General features: G+C 53.1%; 7 protein-coding genes across 7 annotated transcripts; 3 read left to right on the plus strand and 4 right to left on the minus strand.

Annotated features, from left to right (window-relative positions):
- Positions 1–366: 366 nt before the first annotated feature.
- On the minus strand, positions 367–1,338 carry CkaCkLH20_02444 (metallo-beta-lactamase family protein; the record flags this gene model as incomplete). Its single annotated transcript, XM_038885163.1, has 3 exons — positions 367–558; positions 619–1,186; positions 1,235–1,338. 3 exons carry the CDS (start codon positions 1,336–1,338, stop codon positions 367–369), a joined length of 864 nt encoding a protein of 287 aa, XP_038749951.1.
- A 2,292-nt stretch (positions 1,339–3,630) lies between these two features.
- On the plus strand, positions 3,631–4,753 carry CkaCkLH20_02445 (uncharacterized protein; the record flags this gene model as incomplete). Its single annotated transcript, XM_038885164.1, has 3 exons — positions 3,631–4,258; positions 4,330–4,424; positions 4,481–4,753. 3 exons carry the CDS (start codon positions 3,631–3,633, stop codon positions 4,751–4,753), a joined length of 996 nt encoding a protein of 331 aa, XP_038749952.1.
- Positions 4,754–5,434: 681 nt separating this feature from the next.
- On the minus strand, positions 5,435–6,922 carry CkaCkLH20_02446 (uncharacterized protein; the record flags this gene model as incomplete). Its single annotated transcript, XM_038885165.1, has 2 exons — positions 5,435–6,149; positions 6,207–6,922. 2 exons carry the CDS (start codon positions 6,920–6,922, stop codon positions 5,435–5,437), a joined length of 1,431 nt encoding a protein of 476 aa, XP_038749953.1.
- Positions 6,923–7,787: 865 nt separating this feature from the next.
- Positions 7,788–9,276, minus strand: CkaCkLH20_02447 (zn 2cys6 transcription factor; the record flags this gene model as incomplete). The annotated part of the gene is made up of 3 exons (XM_038885166.1): positions 7,788–8,584; positions 8,646–9,163; positions 9,230–9,276. The coding sequence occupies 3 exons, from the start codon at positions 9,274–9,276 to the stop codon at positions 7,788–7,790; spliced, it is 1,362 nt and encodes a 453-aa protein (XP_038749954.1).
- A 2,011-nt stretch (positions 9,277–11,287) lies between these two features.
- On the plus strand, positions 11,288–12,727 carry CkaCkLH20_02448 (MFS sugar transporter; the record flags this gene model as incomplete). The annotated part of the gene is made up of 1 exon (XM_038885167.1): positions 11,288–12,727. One exon carries the CDS (start codon positions 11,288–11,290, stop codon positions 12,725–12,727), a length of 1,440 nt encoding a protein of 479 aa, XP_038749955.1.
- A 256-nt stretch (positions 12,728–12,983) lies between these two features.
- CkaCkLH20_02449 ((S)-2-hydroxy-acid oxidase) lies at positions 12,984–13,960 on the minus strand (the record flags this gene model as incomplete). Its single annotated transcript, XM_038885168.1, has 2 exons — positions 12,984–13,480; positions 13,525–13,960. 2 exons carry the CDS (start codon positions 13,958–13,960, stop codon positions 12,984–12,986), a joined length of 933 nt encoding a protein of 310 aa, XP_038749956.1.
- A 2,913-nt stretch (positions 13,961–16,873) lies between these two features.
- On the plus strand, positions 16,874–19,700 carry CkaCkLH20_02450 (subtilase; the record flags this gene model as incomplete). Its single annotated transcript, XM_038885169.1, has 3 exons — positions 16,874–17,017; positions 17,086–17,585; positions 17,636–19,700. 3 exons carry the CDS (start codon positions 16,874–16,876, stop codon positions 19,698–19,700), a joined length of 2,709 nt encoding a protein of 902 aa, XP_038749957.1.
- Between the last annotated feature and the right edge of the window lie 376 nt (positions 19,701–20,076).

The raw sequence follows: 20,076 nt of genomic DNA on the forward strand, positions 1-20,076 counted from the left end.
GGATCGTTGTATGCTTGACTCATCGTCGTATTCCAGATAGCTTGGTCGGATGCGGCAAGGGAGCCGAGGTATCACTGGTGTGGATGTGGGCGCAGGTCCAATGTGGTAAGTTTTCCGACGGCAAGAAACCCTCGGGGTTTTTGTCATCTTTTCGCATTGATTTTAGTTCCAACAGGATACACTTATGATACCTCTCCAAAGTTCGAAGTAGGTTGTCGTGGACATTCCCTCATGTCGCTGCTGAGTGATGCTGTAATTCAATTGCTTACCCACCGCCGCCCTAATCATGACATAACCCCCCTTACTACTCCTCCCCATGTATGAACAGAACAGAATGAACGTCACTTATCATCCACTGGATTACCATCAGATCTTTTCGCTGTGGATGGCGTGGTTCGCGTATCCCATGGCCTTCACACAAATCTGAGCACTCTCCAGAAGTCGTTTCTTAGCACCACCCCTGGCGTCTCGTCCCGCAAACGCACTATGCGCATCCTCGAAATCGAGCTCGGAGACGGCCTTCCAAATACCGTGAACATCGTCAGGACCCAGAGGGATCTGGTCACGTCAGTTGCTGCTGCTGCTGCTGCTGCGCTCTCGCAAAACCTCAAGACTCACCATATTGGGATATGACCACATGAACGCAAAGCTCGAGGTGCCCTCGGGTCTATCCACATGATAAACACCAGACGGAATGACCAACACCGAATCCGCCACAAACAGCTTCTTCTCGCTCTTCCACAGCAACACCGAGCTCCCCGGGAAGTGGCCCCCGACCTTGACCACCAGGAACTCGCCGCTCAGGAACTCCATCGCCCGGGGCTCCCACAGCACGTGCGCGCTCCCGCGGCGCGTGAGCCACTCGCCGTCCTCTGCCGAGACGTACACCTTGCAGTCGAAGGCCTTGGCCCAGTGCAGCGCGGTGGAGAAGTAGTGCGGGTGGGAGATGACGATGGCGGAGAGGCCGCCAAGGTCCTTGATGCGGCGCACCGTGTCGTTGTCGATGTAGGTGATGCAGTCCCAGAGGATGTTGCCCTCGGGGGAGCGGAGGAGGAAGGCGCGCTGGCCGATGGCGACCTGCGGCACGGTGCGGATCGAGATGACGCTGGAGTTGAACTTGTCTTTCGTGAAGAGGTTTGTGTACTTTTTCGAGTCGATGAGCTCGCGGAGGGTGGTGAACCATTGGCTGAGGTGGGTGAGTGAGAGGTTGTGAGTATGAGTTCGCGGGACTCACCCGTCTTCGGCGACGTATTGGCGCGGATCGTCACATATCTTGCATGATTTGACTGAGTGGCTGTCGAACTGGACGCCGCAGGTCCCGCAGATCATAAGATCCATCCTGAAAGTGAGGCACTGTGAATAGCTCTGAAACCCTGAATTTCTGCGGTTGAGGTCTCCGATCGGATGATTCTATTTAGAACCCCTCACCTAAGTAGCGGCGGACGGGCTTTTATTAGATGGTTGCCGGGCCTCCGGAGCGGGGCCGGGATTCGGTGCAACATTCACAGGAGTGGGCAGAAGTGGGGGTTACATAAGAGCTTTTTTGCGTCACTATTAGTCAGAGGATGGGGGATTAATCAGCGATTGAGTTCTTTTGAGTTCATGAAGTTGCGAATGACTCTTCAAATTGTGAACCCGCACAGGTCAAGTTGAGCGCTGTATTGAGTGAAAATGTCTGTTTGAGTATTTTTGTGTAAGACTTGGCTGTTTCTCACAAGATGAAGTCTCTTTCCCGCCTTGATCATGAGCCTCCAGGTGCGAAAGATGTGAGTTCATTATGAGTTCTAGCTCATATGAGTCTCGAGGCAATGGTTGAGCCAAGACCTTCTTACTCCGAACTGCACTTCGAGATGAGTGTGGTAAAGATGAAGTCTGAACCAATTCGAGCCACGAAGTATCGCAAAATGTCAATAAGGGAAAGACACCCTAATGGGATCTTCACTAAGATGAAACCTCGACTTACAGCTTCCCATACCCAGCCCCAAAACCCCTTGCTCACAAGTTTTCATTTGGCACTCAGTTTGCTAGATTGCTGCAAACTAATGAGAGTCATCCAACTTAAATTAGAGCCTTGCGTGAGAAGTTTGGCGCAAGGATATGAATGACTCCAGGATGAGCTATGAAGCTGGCAGCTTGGGACAACCGCAGCAATTAAGAAGAATGCTTCCAGTCAAAAAGATCGGCCATACTCGCAGGAGCTGAAGTCCATTGATCAACTCTAAGACGTCGTAAACCGATCGGTCCGCTCCGCTCCGCCATGCCTTGCCAAGAATATATGGCGATCCAAGACAGCGATGCCGAAGATCCCTCTTGGCCTTGGCTTTAATATAAGGTTGCTTGGCCTATGGGTCATATGGATCTCCGTGTGGTCCAACAACACCAGACCAACGTTTGACCAGGACGAAAAGTAATGAGAGGGGCCGGAGGATGCGCCTGAAGTGGTACTGCATTCGCCCCTAAGTCTCTTACGGACACTTCACGGAAGCCTTTCTGCTTGAAACCAGACATCGTGACCATTCTGGGTTACCGAGCTGACCCTCCGTGTTTTCCCTAGCTAGTGATTGCACCTATCCGTTCTCTTGGGCAAACCATGCGCCTTCGGTAGCAGAATCTTTTCATTCTGATTAGAGAAATTCAAAAGTCACCTCTTCGTCGGCGCTAATAGAAACGTGCTGGCTGTTCAACTCTTGCCTTCAAATCACCAACATCGATTCCTCTCCACAGATGTAATTATCTGAACTCTCACCGAATTAAATCGAGACTTTCGTCGTGGCTAGGAACCTGCCGTCCCATCCCATGAGCGCAGAGGCTTGGTTGCGGTGAGTCCGGAAACCCCGTCCAAGAGTCGAGGGATTACGATGGCTTCATTCTACCTGTCAGCCCTGCTAGAATGCACGTGTCGTTGAAAATACTGGACATGGGTGGCACATATTAGGGCCTGGACGATATTGGCGCCTTGGCTCTATCAAGGCGCCCTTGCAGCCAAGTCATCCTAGGAGTCTTGGTCCAATTTGAGCCCCAAAAGACTTCTTGCCGCCGAGCCTCCTGTAGCCTTCTCCCTATCTGTCATTAGTTTGACCGCCAAAAAGGATTTTGACCGAGCTCGCAAGTTGAAGTTGTCTTCAAGTGGCTGTTCAGGCCGCAATCATCCATTCAATAAACAACATACAACGTAATCCGGCATCTTCATTCAGGTGTCAACACCAAAAGTAACTTGTCAACTAAATCATCGAAATCGACTGCAAGCGCATTACGTGCAAGAACCGGTATCTTGGGAAAGCAGTGGGTCTTGCCATTATGTATCCAATGGGTCAATTGGCACGCAGGTGTGGAAATGATGCCAACACGATGCCAACGCCTTGGTGCCGACTTAACCACCTTGGCCGGGACTTCAGATACGGGGAGATGGGGAAATAAGTCCGGCAATGACTGTGAAGCTCCATGATCTTGAGAATGTTATAAAAGAATGACATTTCTATTCTTGCAGAATTTCTACCATCCGAACTTCATTGTCAACCATAGTCACTCTTTTTTTGCCTTCACTCATTGAACTTTCACTTCTTCCCAAGAACTAGCTTCTACAGCAATTCTGCACTTTTCTCCGTCTTACACGCATCTTTCAGCCTCACAATGAAGTTCTCCAACGTCATCAACTTTGCTCTCCTGAGCGTCGCCTCGGCTGCTCCCACTCCCACCGTTGAGGAGGAGTCGTCCGGCGTCATCGCCAAGCGCGCCTCCATCACCGAGTCCTGCAACATCGGCTACGCCAGCACCAACGGCGGAACCACCGGTGGAAAGGGCGGCTCCACCACCACCGTCTCGACCCTCGCTCAGTTCACCAAGGCCGCCGAGTCCAGCGGCAAGCTGAACATCGTCGTCAAGGGCTCCATCTCCGGCAACGCCAAGGTCCGCGTCGCCTCCGACAAGACCATCGTGGGCCAGAAGGGCTCCAAGGTTGTCGGCGCCGGCCTCTACATCAAGGGCGTCAAGAACGTTATCGTTCGCAACCTTGCCATCTCCAAGGTCAAGGAGGCGTACGGCGACGCTATTGGTATTGAGGCTTCTACCAATGTTTGGGTTGACCACTGCGACCTGTCCTCGGACCAGAGCTCCGGAAAGGACTACTACGACGGTCTCTTGGATATTACCAAGGGTGCTGACTGGATCACGGTCTCCAACACTTACCTCCACGACCACTACAAGACCTCGCTCATTGGTCACGTTGACACCAACACCAGCGACAAGGGCAAGCTTCACGGTAAGTTTTCAAACATGAATGCATTCCCGAACCCAGATCGTCAGTGTGCTGATACGGATTCACCAATGAAGTCACCTACAGCGGAAACTACTGGAACAACGTCAACTCTCGCAACCCCTCTGTTCGCTTCGGAACCGTCCACGTCTACAACAACTACTACAACAAGGTGAGCAATCCATCTGCACATATTTCACTTCCTATAGTTAATCATTTATCCTTTAGGTCGGCTCGACTGGTGTCAACACTCGCATGGGCGCCCAGGTTCGCGTTGAGTCCTCCGTCTTCGAGAACTCTTCCAAGAAGGTCATTCTCTCCGCCGACTCCAAGGAGGTCGGCTACGCCACCGTCTCTGACATGTCCTACGGTGGTGGCGAGAACAGCGCCCCCAAGGGCGACTTCGGCTCCAGCAAGATTCCCTACAGCTACACTCTCTACGGCAAGGCCAACGTCAAGAGCAAGGTCGTTGGCACCGCTGGCCAGACCCTCAGCTTCTAAGTTGAGAATCAGAGGTTTGAGGGCGATGAGCTTGCTGTTAGAGTCGGCGGTAAGACCGTAAGCGGGAAGCAAGGAGACGAGCTTCGTTCTTTCCACGGTGAAAACTGAGGTCACCACATTTTATTCTGTATTTAGTTCTCTTACGGCGTCCTGTTGGACGTCTACGTCTTACCTGTACATAAGTGCTTTGGGATGCGAAGGCCATGCCAATCAATGACATATTGTCAACGAATCCTGTTACCTGTAGTGACTCATCTGTGCGAACCCACAGATCCTATTGTGTGCGCTTCCGCTCAGGTACCATGCAAAAATCTCTGAAACTCTCCACCTGGGGAAAATACGTCGCATTTACAGAATGAGAAGCTGAAGATTTTGGTTTCTGGCGTCGAATTCGGCTTATTTCTACATGTTCAAATGAGAACATCGAAAGCCTGACAGCATATGCAGATGTAGCTTAAACCTTTCACGTAAAGTAGGCATTAATGTGACAGTCGCTGTGATCTGGATATGCATATTTCGATCATTCTTGATGACGGAAGGTTACTTAATCAGTTGGATGTTGCATTTCTTCGAAGTCGAAATCAAAATTGGGCCAAGTATGGAAGCTGTAGCTCTTCATTATATCTACAAGAAGCCCTTAGGCTATACAATATTTGCAAGGTGAATATCTAAGAAGCTCCCCTAAATACGGCGGAGCGACTTCATGCTACGTCTGGCAGCAGAGCTCAGGCACTGGGAGTACCAGTCGTTCTGAACAACGCAAGACGTGCCAGCGGCGCAGGTAGTAGCACCAGTCCAACCGCTTCCACCGCACTGTCCCCAAGCCTGAGCAGTGACACCGGAGGAAGAGCCAGACTCTTCGGTGGCGGGCTCCTCGGCGACGGGTTCCTCGGCGGCGGGCTCCTCGACGGTCTCCACGGGGGCAGTAGTCTCCTCAGCGCCAGTGGTAGGGGTAGAGGCGGAGGAGCTGCCGACGTTGGCGGGTCCGGCGCTGCCAGAGACGAGGCTGGAAACCTCGGTGGCGGCAACGGGCTTGACGAGGTAGTCCTTGAGCTTGGAGAAGGTCGACAGGGCGCTGGTTCCCTTCATGGCAGTGAACTCGCCGCTCTTGGAGTCAACGTTGTTGACCTCGCAGGCACGGCCGATCTGAGAAGAGCAAGCGCTGGCGGAAGAGGCGTCGGGGACGTTGAAGGTGTTGGAGAAAGCCTCGCCGCTGTAGGGGGTGTCGACGGACTCGAAAGCGTTGCCCTCGATGAGCGCGACGGTGCCGGAGTAGAGCTCGAAGGTGTGGCCCTTCATGGAGCTGAAGAGGTTGTTGGTGGCCTGGAAAGTGCCCTTGTCTCCGAGCTTGGGGGCGCGGCCCGAGACGTCGTGCCAGTAGTTGCGGTCGAGAGTGCTGTGAAATTGAGTTAGCTTGAGTAACGTTGAAGTTTTCGGCATTCCGTGGACTTACCCCTGGTCACCGTCACCGTTGAGCATCATGGTCCAGTAGTGGTTGCCGTTGCAAGAGGCAGAAGTCTCGGTGACACCGTCGAACTCGTTGTTGGAAATGGTGAAGCGCGAACCGTCGTAGTGGCTGACGATGAACTGACGACCGATCAGGGAGATCTTGTTATGGTCGATCCAAACACCATCGTTGCCACCCTGAAGGTCAATGGCATCACCTCCCCAGACGACGCCGGGGTTGAGGTTGGTGATGGTGATGCCCTGAATGATAACGTTCTTGGCGTTCTTCGCGATACGAAGACCCTTGCCGTTGAGGATACCCTTACCGCTGGAGCCGATGATGCTCTTGTTGCTACCAACAACCAGGGGCTCGGTACCGGCGACATCGTAGGTGACAGAGGCGGCAACATTGTCGCTGGATCCGCAGGACAGGTCTCCAAGGTAGAGCTGGCCGCCGTTGGCAGCACTGCAGCTCTTGCGGTCGCAGCCCTCGCCGGTGGCCGACTTGCCGGTGAAGTCGTACTCCTTGTCGATGACGATAGTGCGAGGGGTGTCGTCGGAAAGCCACTCGCCCAGTTCCTCAACGGAGGAGGGGACGGCGGCCTTGGCATCACCACCACCGGTAACGCCGGTGGCAAAGCCGTACGCCGTGCCGACGACCGCCTGAGCGGAGGCGGTGGTGGCTGCGGCAGCAGTCAAGAGGATGGAGGCAGAGAAACGCATGTTGCCGGAATGTGGGGGAATGAATGTGTTCTGTTAAAAAGAATGGATGCGTGAAATCGATCTAAACGAAGGACTCGGAATCACGCCAGCGTGAACTAGAGTTGTAACTGAAGTTGACACGAAGGAAAGGGACTGGAAGAAGACGGTGGATGGGAGAGCAACATGGTGCCAGACCGTTGGGAATCCCCCCCGTACTTTAATAACGACCAAGTCTAAACCATGAGGCTCTCGCAGGATGCGATAAAGTAGCCAAGGGTCCACAACGCGGACGAAACATGCCAAAATCGGGCGGCTGTTTGCCGAACTAAACCGCAAATGAAGGCCAAGACTCTGGGCAGCGGGTAAGTGGATGCAAATACTCACCGATCAAGTTTCTTACTCGCCTTGGATGCGATGCGCCCCGTATTGTCGCATGCAGTCAAGAGCCCCTTTCATTACGGAAATTGCCATATGCCAATAACGGAGCTGTCCGCTGCGATGAGGTTCCCGAAGTAGGCCAGACATACCTACGCAAGGGCGTTTCGTCACAGGCGAAAGGAGAGAGTTGCATTCGTACAGTATCTTTCTCAAGTTGGTGCTTGATTTTGCGATCTTTCATCTGCAAGGAACCCCTGTAATACGAATACTTCGGATCACGGCCACATATGGAGACCACCAAGCCCACCACATCAACATCGGCCAATTGTACGGAGCGGGTACAATACCCAGCACTCAAGTTGATACTCCCTTAACCTTGAAGGAATATCCCACCGGCCGATGTCTAAATTTCTTTGATGTAGGAATAATCATTGGAATGATTGGTCTTCAGCGCGGAAACCTCTTAACAGCATCCATCTCATAAGCCACTTTCCATCTTATCGCTTCGTTATTCGTCATTGACCTTCCACTCATCCACCAGTTTCCGAATCTGATAATGTGTTGCCCACCCCAACTCGGTCTCAATATCAGAAAGTAATTTCAAAACCAACTGCTGCTCAGGCTTTTCATGGAACGATTGCCCAGCTACGAAAAGCGGCTGGACAGAGTGAATACGGACAGAGTCCGGGGGATCCGCGAGACTGATCCCGCATATTTCTTTGCCATGGCGGAGAACGTCTCTCTGGATCATACGGTACGACCTCAAGCGTGCCGACACAGTTGATCTGATAGCTGTTGATTCCTGGGGTCGGTTGACCAGCAATAAGATGCATGCCATGTGGTAGCTCTGCATGGTTGCCGCGCACATGGGTATGTCGTACCAGATCATGTCCATGTCAGGGACCTCCCCCAAGGCCCCGGGATCCCCTGTGTATTTCGTCCGAGCACTGGGAGAGAAAGTCGGCGGGAGACTGTCGTACCATTTCTGCAACTCTACTTCGAGCTTTGTCCAGCGTTGTAGAAGGAGTTCTTGGGTCACACCGAGAGACAAACGTTGTCCAGCTGGCCTGGAGTAGTCTTCCGGGTTGATACCGTCACCCGATGTGATGAAGTTAACAACCTTTCCAATAAGCCAGAGCAGCTCGTTGCTTCTCGAATCTTCGTCGACGTCTGTTGAAGCGCGGATATCTGCTGTGCAGAACGGACTGAAGGGCAGTAAGAGGCTGTTCTCGTCTGTGGCTAAGCCGAAATTCTGCCAGAGGCGGACATGGTCTAGATTCAAGCGAGTCTGTGTCTCGCTGATGACTTTGACGCAAGGCATATTAGTTAGGAGTCTGTTGCAAGCCATAGTTACACTGAGACTTACAGGCACATAAGAAGTCTTGCCTGGCCAAGCTCCAGAATATCGGCCCCTTAATGGGAGACTGAGGGATCGTCACCGGCGAACTGCCGCTGAGCGTGCTATCCGACGCTGAAAAGAGCGGCAAAGCCGTAAGATGTGCCTTCCATGCGTTTCCCGGGGCGTTCATTAGCTCGTATATGCAGAGTATGGCAACAGCTGCGAACGTATCTGCGTGTCGACTCTCTGCATCGCCCCTCTGCATGTCCATTTCATCACGTCCCCCAATGGCGATGGCATGCTTGAGACATCGGATAGCTTGGTGGTAGTATCTAACGGCGTGGTAACTCCAGTTAGGAGATCGATCGTCGGCGGACGCAAGAGACTTCCTTGCGCTGCGGGCAGTGTGTTGCTCATGATTATTCTGAGTTCGAGACAAGTGCTTCGCAGCGAGGGCGCATATGGCCGACTTGAGAAGGGGTCTCGTAGTTGCCCGTATAGACACCTTACAAGAGAAGTGCGCACTTGTATCAAAGAGGTCCATCCTGTTATGAAAGTTCAGCCATTGCGCCACAGCTTCGTGGAATTTGAAGACTGAATTGGGGACTTACCACTGGCCTGGCCCCTCCCTGAAGTGTCTGAGAAGTTGTAGCATCATAACTTTTGCTTCCGGGTCGGACTCATTGTCGACTAGATAGACGTCGTCGTTCGACTCATGCGCCGTTGGTGTAAACGTTGCAGAACTCTCATGCCCACTCTCGATAGAAGATGACCAAGAAGCAGCGCCATTAACGTGGCTGCTAGCCGAAAATAGTTGTGCATATGAAACTGAATCTTCTGGGCTTCCAGAGACCAGGTGAATTTGCGATTCGTCAACCGGGTCAATCTCACTTGCAGGCTGCTGCGTGGGAGTTGACGTTCGCAACGTATTGGCCTCTTGTGAAGGGCCATCATCATGGTGATAAGAGTTGCATGTAGGGCTCAATGGTGGATCGTCTCCGAGAAGAAACGAATCTTCAGTTTCATACGGATTCGTAATGTTTATGTAGGTGACTGGAGATGTTGTCAGACATGCAGTACGTTCACACCGAGGCTCGAGCTTTTTCTAGCCACATCATATGAATCGACTCACGCTCAGTTGGAACTTCAAGCCACACTTGGTCCTTCAGGAACAGGTCACCGAGAGCCTTGCGGTCCGCAGGGGCTCGATCCTGTCCTTTTTCGAGAAGACAGGAAGCATCGAAGTGCCTGAACTTTGTGTCTTGGGAGAATACGCAATCCCGATTAGATTTGGCGCATGGCCCACACTTGGGTCGCGTCTCATCGCATTTCAGCTTTCGTTGTCGACATGTCAAGCTGTGTGATCAGTAAGCAAGATGTCTTCGTCCTCGAGAGATACAGGTGGCAATAACCCACCAGCCATGGTGGGAGCGCATTTTGCGCCCCGCGGACGTTGAGGACTTCCTATTCCGTTGACCTCCTAAAGTTTCGACTTCCTCTTATGGCGACGCCTGTCGTAGTCGATGCTTGATAAGAATGAACTGGTATACAAGCGGCATCTCGTTTGGATTACCCAAATGCTACCTATCCAGATCGGTGATCTCCGATCTTAGGTACGGACTGCCTCCGGCGTGACAGAAGGAGGAAAATCTTCCGGTGGAATACGCAAATGCGGGGATATAAGAACAAGCTGGGACACGTGTGTTAGTGCTCAATTGCGTGACCAAGTAATCTACCTTGTTGCCGAACTTACGTGTCTCATGAATCACACTGGCATAAGCTCGTCAGCTCCAAGAGTTAGCACGCGGTCCGGCGTTTGAGTGAGCTATCCTTGACCTGGTTAGAGCACAACAAGCCACCGTGCCGACTGCGATTTGAGAGTGCAGAGTATTGGTAATCAACGTGCGCCCTTCGTGCAGACTGGCGACAACTTTCTGCAGGTAAAATGTTGTTGAACCGTGGTCGGGAAAGTTTCCTCCAAGTCTCTCAAGCAAGGAATGAGATTCGGCAAAATTGCCACTCTTGATGTCCCAATCCTGCGCAGGTGGCGCAAAACGGCCCGAGTCATATCTTGCATACTTCGGCCATACTGAATGCGGTAATCCCGAAGACTGTTTCCGTCGAGCTATCGTGTGAGACAACGACCTTGCTGGCAATTAAGCCGAGTCATTGTCAACTGCATAACCCAACACCAGACCAACTGGAAGAACTTTTCACACACACGCCCTTCGATGAACATCGTGGCATTCGTGGGCCTTTTCGGATATTCTCGATATGGAAATGCGATTGCGTCGGTTGAAGTACCTGGATAGAAGATAAGAGAGGATTCTATGAACAGGTGGAATGCAGCCACTAAGTCGGCGTGAAACTCTGTACATGTACGATTCTCTATATGAACACAGCTTCCGGACATGTATTTAATAAGCCTTTCGCAATATCAAACTGGCATCTGATTCTCTCCTTAGTTACATAGTTTCCAGTTCACAATGGTGTTTCACAGCACAATGCCCACAATGCCTGCCCTCTACGTAAGAGCATCGATAGCTACGGGAGCTGTTTCCATGCTTTGGGGGTAAGTCAAGCACACATATAATCGAGCTTCCCGAAAGATCACTGACTTCATATTGGCTTCCAGTCTTGATACTGGCAGTATAGGACCGATCACAGCCATGACGACGTTCAAGCACTCCTTCGGCGAATTCTCAGCTACGATACACGGCGCTGTCGTCTCCACACTTTTGGTGACGGGGATGATCAGCGCTTTACTCGCTGGTATGCTGGCAGACCAGCTCGGACGAATCGCCATGATATCGACGGGAGCCGCCGTGTTCGGGCTCGGTGCGGCCATCGAGTGCGGCGCAATGCATCTCGCCATGTTCATTGCTGGCCGCGCCGTCAAAGGCCTCGGGACCGGGTTGTTCGTCAGCACCGTTGCCGTCCAGGTCTGCGAGACCACCCCAGCAAAGACGCGGGGTTTCTGGGTTGCGTTTTCTCAGTTCACGATCACGGTCGGCTTGGCGGTCGGGTACTTTCTGTGCTATGGCACCGGCCGGATTGCGGACTCTTCGGCGTCGTGGCGCGTTCCTCTGGCAGTCCAGTCGATACTTGGTTTCGGGTTCGCAGCGACCACTCTTCTCGTACCGCCGTCGCCTCGGTGGCTGATTGCCAAAGGACAAGTCGATAAAGCTCGTTTAGTTGTCTCTCAGCTCGGGATAAGCGAGGAAGAGCAACAGGAGATGTTGTCCCAGAAGGGCGAGGCTTCGATACATTCCTCGAACTTGACCCTGATACAAAACCTCAAAGAGACCTTCAGAGAGTTCCGAAAAGCGTTCTCTCCCGAATACCGCTCCCGCACCGCGTTTGGCTGTTTCTTGATGGTCGTACAACAAACCGCTGGAATAGACGGAATACTGTATTATGCTCCGCTCATGTTCCGGCAAGCCGGGATGGCCTCTGAGGAAGCAACTTTCCTCGCGTCTGGCGTCTCAGCGTTAGTAATCATGGCGGTGACAATACCGGCCACCATTTTTGCGGATAGATGGGGTCGACGGAGCTCCTTCTTGGTCGGCGGCGTAGGTATCACAGTCATCATGTTCCTCATGGGATCGATGTACGCGGCAGATCAAGTGCGTGGCGACAGCGGTGCCGGACGATGGGTTGTCATCATCTCGATCTACTTGTTTGCCGTCGTATTCAATATGACGTGGGCGATCTGTGTCAGGGCTTTCCTGGTAGAAAGTCTGCCGCGAGAAACGAGATCGAGTGGTGCAGCATTGGGGCAGAGTGCGAACTGGCTCGCCAACTTCGTCGTGGCTCTCACAACTCCACCGTTTCTCGCCGCGTCGTCATATGGGCCATATTTCTTCTTTGGCGGCAGTACTATTCTCGCTGTTGTGGTGGCTTGGATATGGATGCCTGAAACGAAGAACCAGAGTCTGGAGGCGATCGAGGCAGCATACCTGGAGCGGAAATCCGGAAACAAAGGAGAGAAGAACAGATGGTCGATCAGCATACAAACACCAGACATGTCTAGAAGATCCAGTGTCATCACCCCGGGGAAAGAGCACAAGAGTTGGCCAGGCGCAGCGACGCTGAAAGGCAAAGCGTGATAGAGCTGAAGTGTCTCGGATAGAATACCTATCATAGCAACAGTGGTGTTAGAGAAAAGTCATTCGTTAGTACCAGCTACCCTTCACATCTTGGACGCGTCACCGTGGATCATTCCAAAACGCTTTCTCAATAAGAAGCCTTTCATCTTTCGATAGGGTTCGCAACATTGGCTCCCACGATTTCAGCCAAATGCTGACACTGAATCCTGAATCTTTCAAAGAAGACCAACTCGTGGATGCTAAAAGCTACGTACATCTACAACCGCGCATAAAAGCCCCCTTCTACTCTCTTTGAGAGGCTAGATAAAGTAATGTCTTTAAGATCCCGGCACCCAGCCAAGGCCATTGTGTGTTGAAACTCCGATTTCAGGATGTTCAAAGCTTTGGAAACCCCTGCTTCTCCACCGACCGTCAGACCCCAAAGAGGGACTCGCCCGATCATAACGCCATCAGCACCCAAGGCTAGAGCCTTGAAAATGTCGCTTCCTTTGCGGATACCGCCGTCAAGCCAGACCTGGATATGCCTATCCGCCGCTTTCGCAGCTTCGACGCACTCGGGAAGAGAGTCGAGCGTTGACAAAGCAGACTCTAGTTGTCTGCCTCCATGGTTCGATACTATGATGCCCGAGATATTTGCAGGGGACTTGATAGCCAACGCAACGTCCTCAGCTGTTGTGACTCCCTTCAACCAGATCTCCAACTTCGTGATCGAGCGAAGCCACAGGAGAGTCTCTTCCCAAGTAATTGAGTCATCTTGAGGGTGTTAGATTAATCTGAATACGTCTTTCAACACGTACCATTGACATTTGGGTCCGGCTGTTTCTCCACGTCCTCTCTGCTCATCTCCACCAACAGTGGGCGAACACTCTGCTGTCCAAAGTTGGGCAAGTTTAGATGAGACGGCATCTTGAAGTCGTTTCTCGTCATGCAATATCGATTTCCCAGCTTCGGCGTATCGCATGTGAGAAGAAGTGCCTTATATCCGGTTGCCTCGGCTCTCTTGACCAGATCCTCTGTCGTCTTGCGATTCTTGAAGACATACAACTGTAACATGTACACGTTGTTGCCGATGTCATCACCCGCGGCTTTGATATCCTCTAGTGACGTAGTCGCAAAGGTTGAGACACCCATGAAAACACCCGCTTTTGTTGCGGCGCGGGCAGTGGCACTTTCTCCGTCTTCATGTGCCATGCACTGCATACCGGATGGTGCGACTGCGAGTGGGAATTTCATGGTTGAATCGAATGTCTGCTTGCTGGAATCAACGGTCGAGACATCTCTGAGGATTCTCGGTCGAATTTTGTATCTGTCGAAAGCAGATATATTCTCTCTCAAGGCAACTCCATCTTCGGCTCCATCGTTGAAATAATCTTGGTCGAAGTCAGCTTCATCTTGTCATCGACTCGGTGTACATGACCAAGACAGATGACGAACCCTTGACAGATTTCGCCAGCAGCTTAGTGGCAGCCGTTTCGATGTCATTGATGCAAAGAAGGTCGGAGAGCGCCATCATTCAATACACAGTCATAAACAGAGGAGCAAAGTCTCAAAGTAGGCTAAACCAAGAAGACCATATTCAGCATAGATGGCTGTGTATCTTCGAAGTCGTTAAAGGGCCGAAAATCGGAACGACGTCACTGGAACGCGGAAACCTCGGAAATAGAATGCGCCGAAGTGAGGGGAGGCGGCAAACGCTGGCCCGAGGCGACGGCAAATCGGCCGGTTGTCACGGACCTCATATTTCTGAGTCGGAATTATCTCCGCCGACAATTATGAGAACTCATAGTCATCCAAATTCAAAGCAAGTATCTAACTTGATCTAATGCTCATTCCTGGCCACCGAAGACCTTTCTGAATTTGACATCAAGCTTCCGACGGAGCGGCGTGTTTTTTGTTTTCTGTTTCCAAGGACAAGAGAAACGCTAGATCAATTTTGCTGTGAGAAGGAGAAATAAAACACGCAACCTCTATGTTGGGTCATGTGGGATGCGTAGAGCAACGGTTTTGAAGAAGACAGACGAGAAACATCGTACCTTTTCTAACTGATTTCGATCAGCTGGGCGCCGGGAAAAGATGCTTGCTCCTAACTTGTTGTAGCTTGGTCTAGATGATCCGTGAGAAAATGTCGAGACCTACCTAATGTAGTTACCCTCTACAGACGCAACTATCAATAGCGGCGTTTGCTTTTCAAAAAGCCCTCAGAGATGCTCAATTAGACGACTGAACCGTCGCCAGATCGCTCGTATTTTCGTCCGCGGAGTAATTGGCATCGAGCACATGTATCCAGTCTCCGCAGACACCTCAGAACCTCAACGGGGCATGGCATGCCGTCAGCAGGTTACCAAATGAGGCAATCGTGCATCTCCCCTGAGCCTGGATCGACCCATGACCCCGCCTTAATGGTCCTTAGGAGCAGAGCTGCAAAAGACATTGCGGTCTCTGTTAGTCAAAGATTCGAGTTCTCGTCAGCAACGATCGTGTCAGTGACATGATTTGCAGTCTACTGGGGCGTAAGGCGTGCCGGGTGGGCGCAGCCGTTCGGTTCGGCGGCCAAGGGCCTCCTCAATGTGGGGGAACCGGCGCAGGTCGCGCGATGTGACAGTGAAGTTGTGGTCTTGGGCATACCAAAGTACTTTTGGAGTGCGGAACTGGCTGAATTCCTTCAATCCAACGTGAAAGATTGGGTGTCTGGTATCCGCGGAGTTGATAGACGTATCACCGATAACCACAGACACGCCTTTCTCATTCTGTCACGAGATAGTCTCATAATCGTCTATGATGCTCTCAGCCGCTGAATGAGCTTTAAAGACCGATAATCGAATTGGAGGAATCGAAGTGCCAGTTTATCTTTCAGCGAGCCGAGAGATCATCATTCAAGCTGCCTATTGCAGTTAGACAATGGTAAATTAGCTTGACATGGGCCAGCATCTTATCGCGGTTACGAATGGAGCTAGAATATGCCCCTGTTTGCCATCCACATCCTTCTCAATCTTGTCCGCCAGACTGTCGCGCCTCTCCCGTTGATGGCGTTCTTCATTCAGTCTACAAAGTATCCGTACGTGGGGGTTCTTTCGAGAATGAAAAGTGTGCTAAACTCCGACGCTGCGGCGATTCAGTCACTCCAATCATCATAAACGCGCAGCAATGTTGAAAGCTCCATGGCGAGGGCTCCTTATCTTCAGGTCACAGCTGCGTGACGCGTCGATTCGGATAACTCTGCCATTAATGACACCCATTTTCACGATGCTAACTTGGGCTCTGGACCTCCCGCACCCACTACTTGAGGAACGGATGCAACCTCTTGGCTATCCGACAAACGAGTCGTGCCCCAGTGCCCCAGATGCAACCGTAACCTGACAAACATTCAAGAGAGCTTTTTGGTCTAACCTCGACACACCCATTCCAACATACTGGAAGTCCACCTACGCGATCTCAAGGTGGTAGGTCGATGACCGCACGCCATTCAAAGATGAACTATTGGCCCCCCGCACCGGCTGAGCCGTTCCATCCGCCTCGTCCCAAGAAGGAAGCTGCGATGGTCTTGGCAGACCAACATCCATCGACCTGCGTCTTCTTCGCCGGTTAGAGCCCAGACATTTGCACTGGCATCCATCAAAGTTGGGAGGGGCAAAGGGCGGAAATTGCGTCCTCCTATCGGTTGATAACAACATCGACCGACGGCACCTCAAGGTAGCGACTCTGGTAAGGCGTGAGAGCAATATTTAGTTCTCGCCCTGGTCATCTTTGTCTTGGCTTGCATTGCGCCTAGACATTTTACGACTCTGGCCTCCGTTCGCCACGCGACCCAAGGACGCAGGCACGAACATCTTGTGCTTGGGCTGTACAGCCCCGACCAATGGACGTGATGTTGGATCCTGGATATCACGCCTTTGCCGGGGCAGATGAGCGAGGTAGCTTCCCTTTCCTTGACGAAATCACTTCTTCGATGGGCTTCCTGCAGACTGGACCGCTTGAATGGGACCACGGTTCCTGGGTAGCGGCCGGGACATATCCTTGAGGACCCTCACGGGAACGACTACTTAACAGACGACGATGCCTGCATCATGTTCATCTTGATGATCTTCCGGTAGCTTCGCGCTCTGCAGTCTTGTTTATCCCCAAGATCAGATCCAGCAAGCCGGTAAGATGCGCATCTCGGCCACCATCTCCGCCTTTGCACTCGCCCTCCACCTCGGGGGCGTCGCGGCTATTGCCCCTCGCCAGGAGGCCGGTGCCGCTGACGAAGCTGTGGTGTTCGTCGCCAAGAGCTTCATCATTGAATATGCTCCCGTGAGTGCCCGCTGCGAGGGCTGCCGCCCACGGCCCGTAGTCCCCAGCTGACACTCACTGTTTCTTAGGGATCTAGCGCACGTCTCCGTCGCCAGAACGTCGCATCCACTGATGGCATCACCATCGTGAAGGAGTTTGCCAGTGACGTCTTCTCCGGCGCGAGCGTTGAGACTGAGAAGTACACCCTCGAGTCTCTTCTTGAGCTCCCAGATGTTCTCAACGTATGGCTCAATGAAGAGGTCAAGCTTGGGCCCGTGGAGCCTCAAGCCAAGGCTCCTGAGGACGCGCTCGAGTACACCACTCACAACGCCACCGGAGTGAGCAAGCTTCACGCCCAAGGCATCTTCGGCAAAGGCGTCAAGGTCGGTGTCGTCGATACCGGTATCTGGTACAACCACCCCGCCCTCGGCGGCGGATTCGGTCCTGGTTTCAAGGTCGCCGCCGGTCACGATTTCGTCGGCGACGGACTGTACCCACAGAGCGGCCCGAAGGCACCGGATGAAGACCCACTCGACACCCGGGGACACGGAACTCACGTTGCCGGCATCATCGCCGGAAAGAACGATTTGTATGACTGTTTTCCCGGTTCATGAGATAACATCGGCTAACTTTTACTAGCTGGACTGGAGTTGCTCCTGAGGCTACGCTGCACGCATACAAGGTATTCTCCAACGCCGCGTCCACCGACACGGCAACTCTGATCGAGTCGTTCCTTGCCGCGTACGACGACGGCGTTGATATCATCACCGCAAGTATCGGCGGAGCCAACGGATGGTCCAACAACGCATGGGCCGAAGTAGCTTCAAGACTGGTCGAAGAGGGTGTTGTCGTCACCATCTCGGCCGGTAACAGCGGATCAGCCGGCCCCTTCTACGGCAGCTCTGGTTCCTCCGGGAAGAACGTCATTGCAGTCGCCTCCATCGACACTGAGATCTTCCCTGCCATTCCTTTTGAGGCCACCTTCGGTGGCTCCGAGACTGTCCGGATCGGCTACCTCCCCTCCGAGAGCTACTTCCCCAGCACCATCGTCGACTGGCCCATCGTCGCTCTCAACACTGACACCACGGACCCCGCTGACGGCTGTGAGCCGTACCCCGAGGGAAGCCCTGACTTGACCGGAAAGATCCCCTTGGTTCGCAGAGGAACTTGCACTTTCCAGGTCAAGCAGGAGAACCTTGCTGCTCTCGGCGCCAAGTACATCCTGATTTACAACAACGCTTCTCCAATGACGACCCCCGGAACTAGCAACACGGACTCCGAGATTGCTCTGATCACGGCCGAGTCTGGCGAGTCCATTATCGAGGCTATCAAGGCCGGCACCAATGTGACTGCCGACTTCTCCATCAACCCCGAGGTTCCTATCGCCCTGCCCTACCCTGCCGGTAACCGTCCCAATACGTTCACCAGCTGGGGTCTGCTGTACGACAACCAGCTCAAGCCTGATGTCGCTGCCCCTGGTGGTAACATCTTCTCAACCTACCTGGATGGCGGTTACGCTATTCTCAGTGGAACTTCCATGGCTTGCCCGTACGTTGCCGGTGTCGCCGCTCTCTACATCAGCGAGCATGGTGGCCGCAGCGTCCAAGGCAAGGGGTTCGCGCGTGCCTTGTCCCGTCGCATCATCTCCAGCGGCTACGCTTTGCCCTGGTCTGACGGTACGGCCACCGACTACGGCTACACCGCTCCTCCCGCCCAGGTTGGTAACGGCATGATCGATGCCTGGAAGGTCTTGAAGTACGACACTCAACTTGAGTTCGAGAAGATCCAGCTCAACGACACCCGCTACTTCAGCCGCTACCACGACGTCACCGTCACCAACAACGGCAAGTCGGACATCACCTACAAGTTCTCTGTCCAACCCAATGCCGGCGTTGACGCCCTCGCCTGGATTCCCCCTACCGGTAGCCTCCCCGGCACCAAGCGCGTCAAGACTTTCGCCCAACTGTCCCCGAAGACCTACACCCCCGACATCAGCTTCCCTCGCGATTTCACCCTCAAGGCCGGCGAGAGCAAGACCGTGTCCGTCAACTTCGGGAACCCCGACAGCCTCGGCTGGAACGCCACCGGCCTGCCCCTGTACGGAGGCAAGGTCGTCATCCAGGGCAGCAACGGCGAGCAGGTGTCCGTCCCATACGCCGGCGTCGGCGCCGATCTCCGCAACACGCTCGGCGGTGTTCACGAGGCCGGCTGGCCGCAGTCCGTCTCCACCACCGAGGAGATCCCCATCAGCGAGAAGGCGTCCTACACCTTCGACCTCAGCACCGGCGCCCAGGACTTCCCCAAGATCTTCCAGAAGCTCCTCTGGGGAACCCGCCAGACTCGTTGGGACGTCTACGAGGCCGGTTGGACTGAGCGCCAATGGACCTACCCTCCTGTCGTTGGACAGAACGGCTACGTCGGCTCCGTTGCGTCTTGGGTGGGATCTGGCGACGTGGAGATCTTTGACCCGGCGCAGTATGACCCGAATGAGACCTTCACTTACCCGATCACCGACGTTTCCCGCAACTTGGCTGCCACCTACAATGAGCACTGGTGGTTCGGCAAGTTGGGCAACGGAACGCAGATCGCCCCTGGTAACTACACCATTCGCTTCGCTGCGCTGCGACCTTTTGGCAACCCAACTCATGCGGACAACTGGGATGTTTTCAAGACGCCTCAGATCCAGGTTTTGGGACAGTACTAGATTGTTGGCGTAAACGATATGATGTGATAATACGTAATCTGAGATGCATAACACGAGATCTCGTAATTCGATGGCAAAATATACCGCACACTTGGTTATAACCTAACTGGCTTGTCCGAAGGCCTCAAGTCCGACGTGATGTCACTGGAATTATGCTGGCTATCTGGGAACCGCTAGTACCTGCAGTACACTCTCTTGAGGTTCCGGTCTGCAAGGATACCCAAGTCTGTGTATGTGTGCCTCCAACGTAAAGGCTGAGTGATTAAAAGGTCTTGAAAATGGCGCGTTGACTTGCGTCGCTTCTCGCCATACATGACGCTACCTCATCGGTTGACGCAGGGCCAAAGGTACTCGCCCATCGAGACGCTCTGCATTG

The sequence above is a fragment of the Colletotrichum karsti genome (assembly GCF_011947395.1).
Source record: "Colletotrichum karsti strain CkLH20 chromosome Unknown Scaffold5, whole genome shotgun sequence".
Lineage (NCBI taxonomy): Eukaryota > Fungi > Ascomycota > Sordariomycetes > Glomerellales > Glomerellaceae > Colletotrichum > Colletotrichum karsti.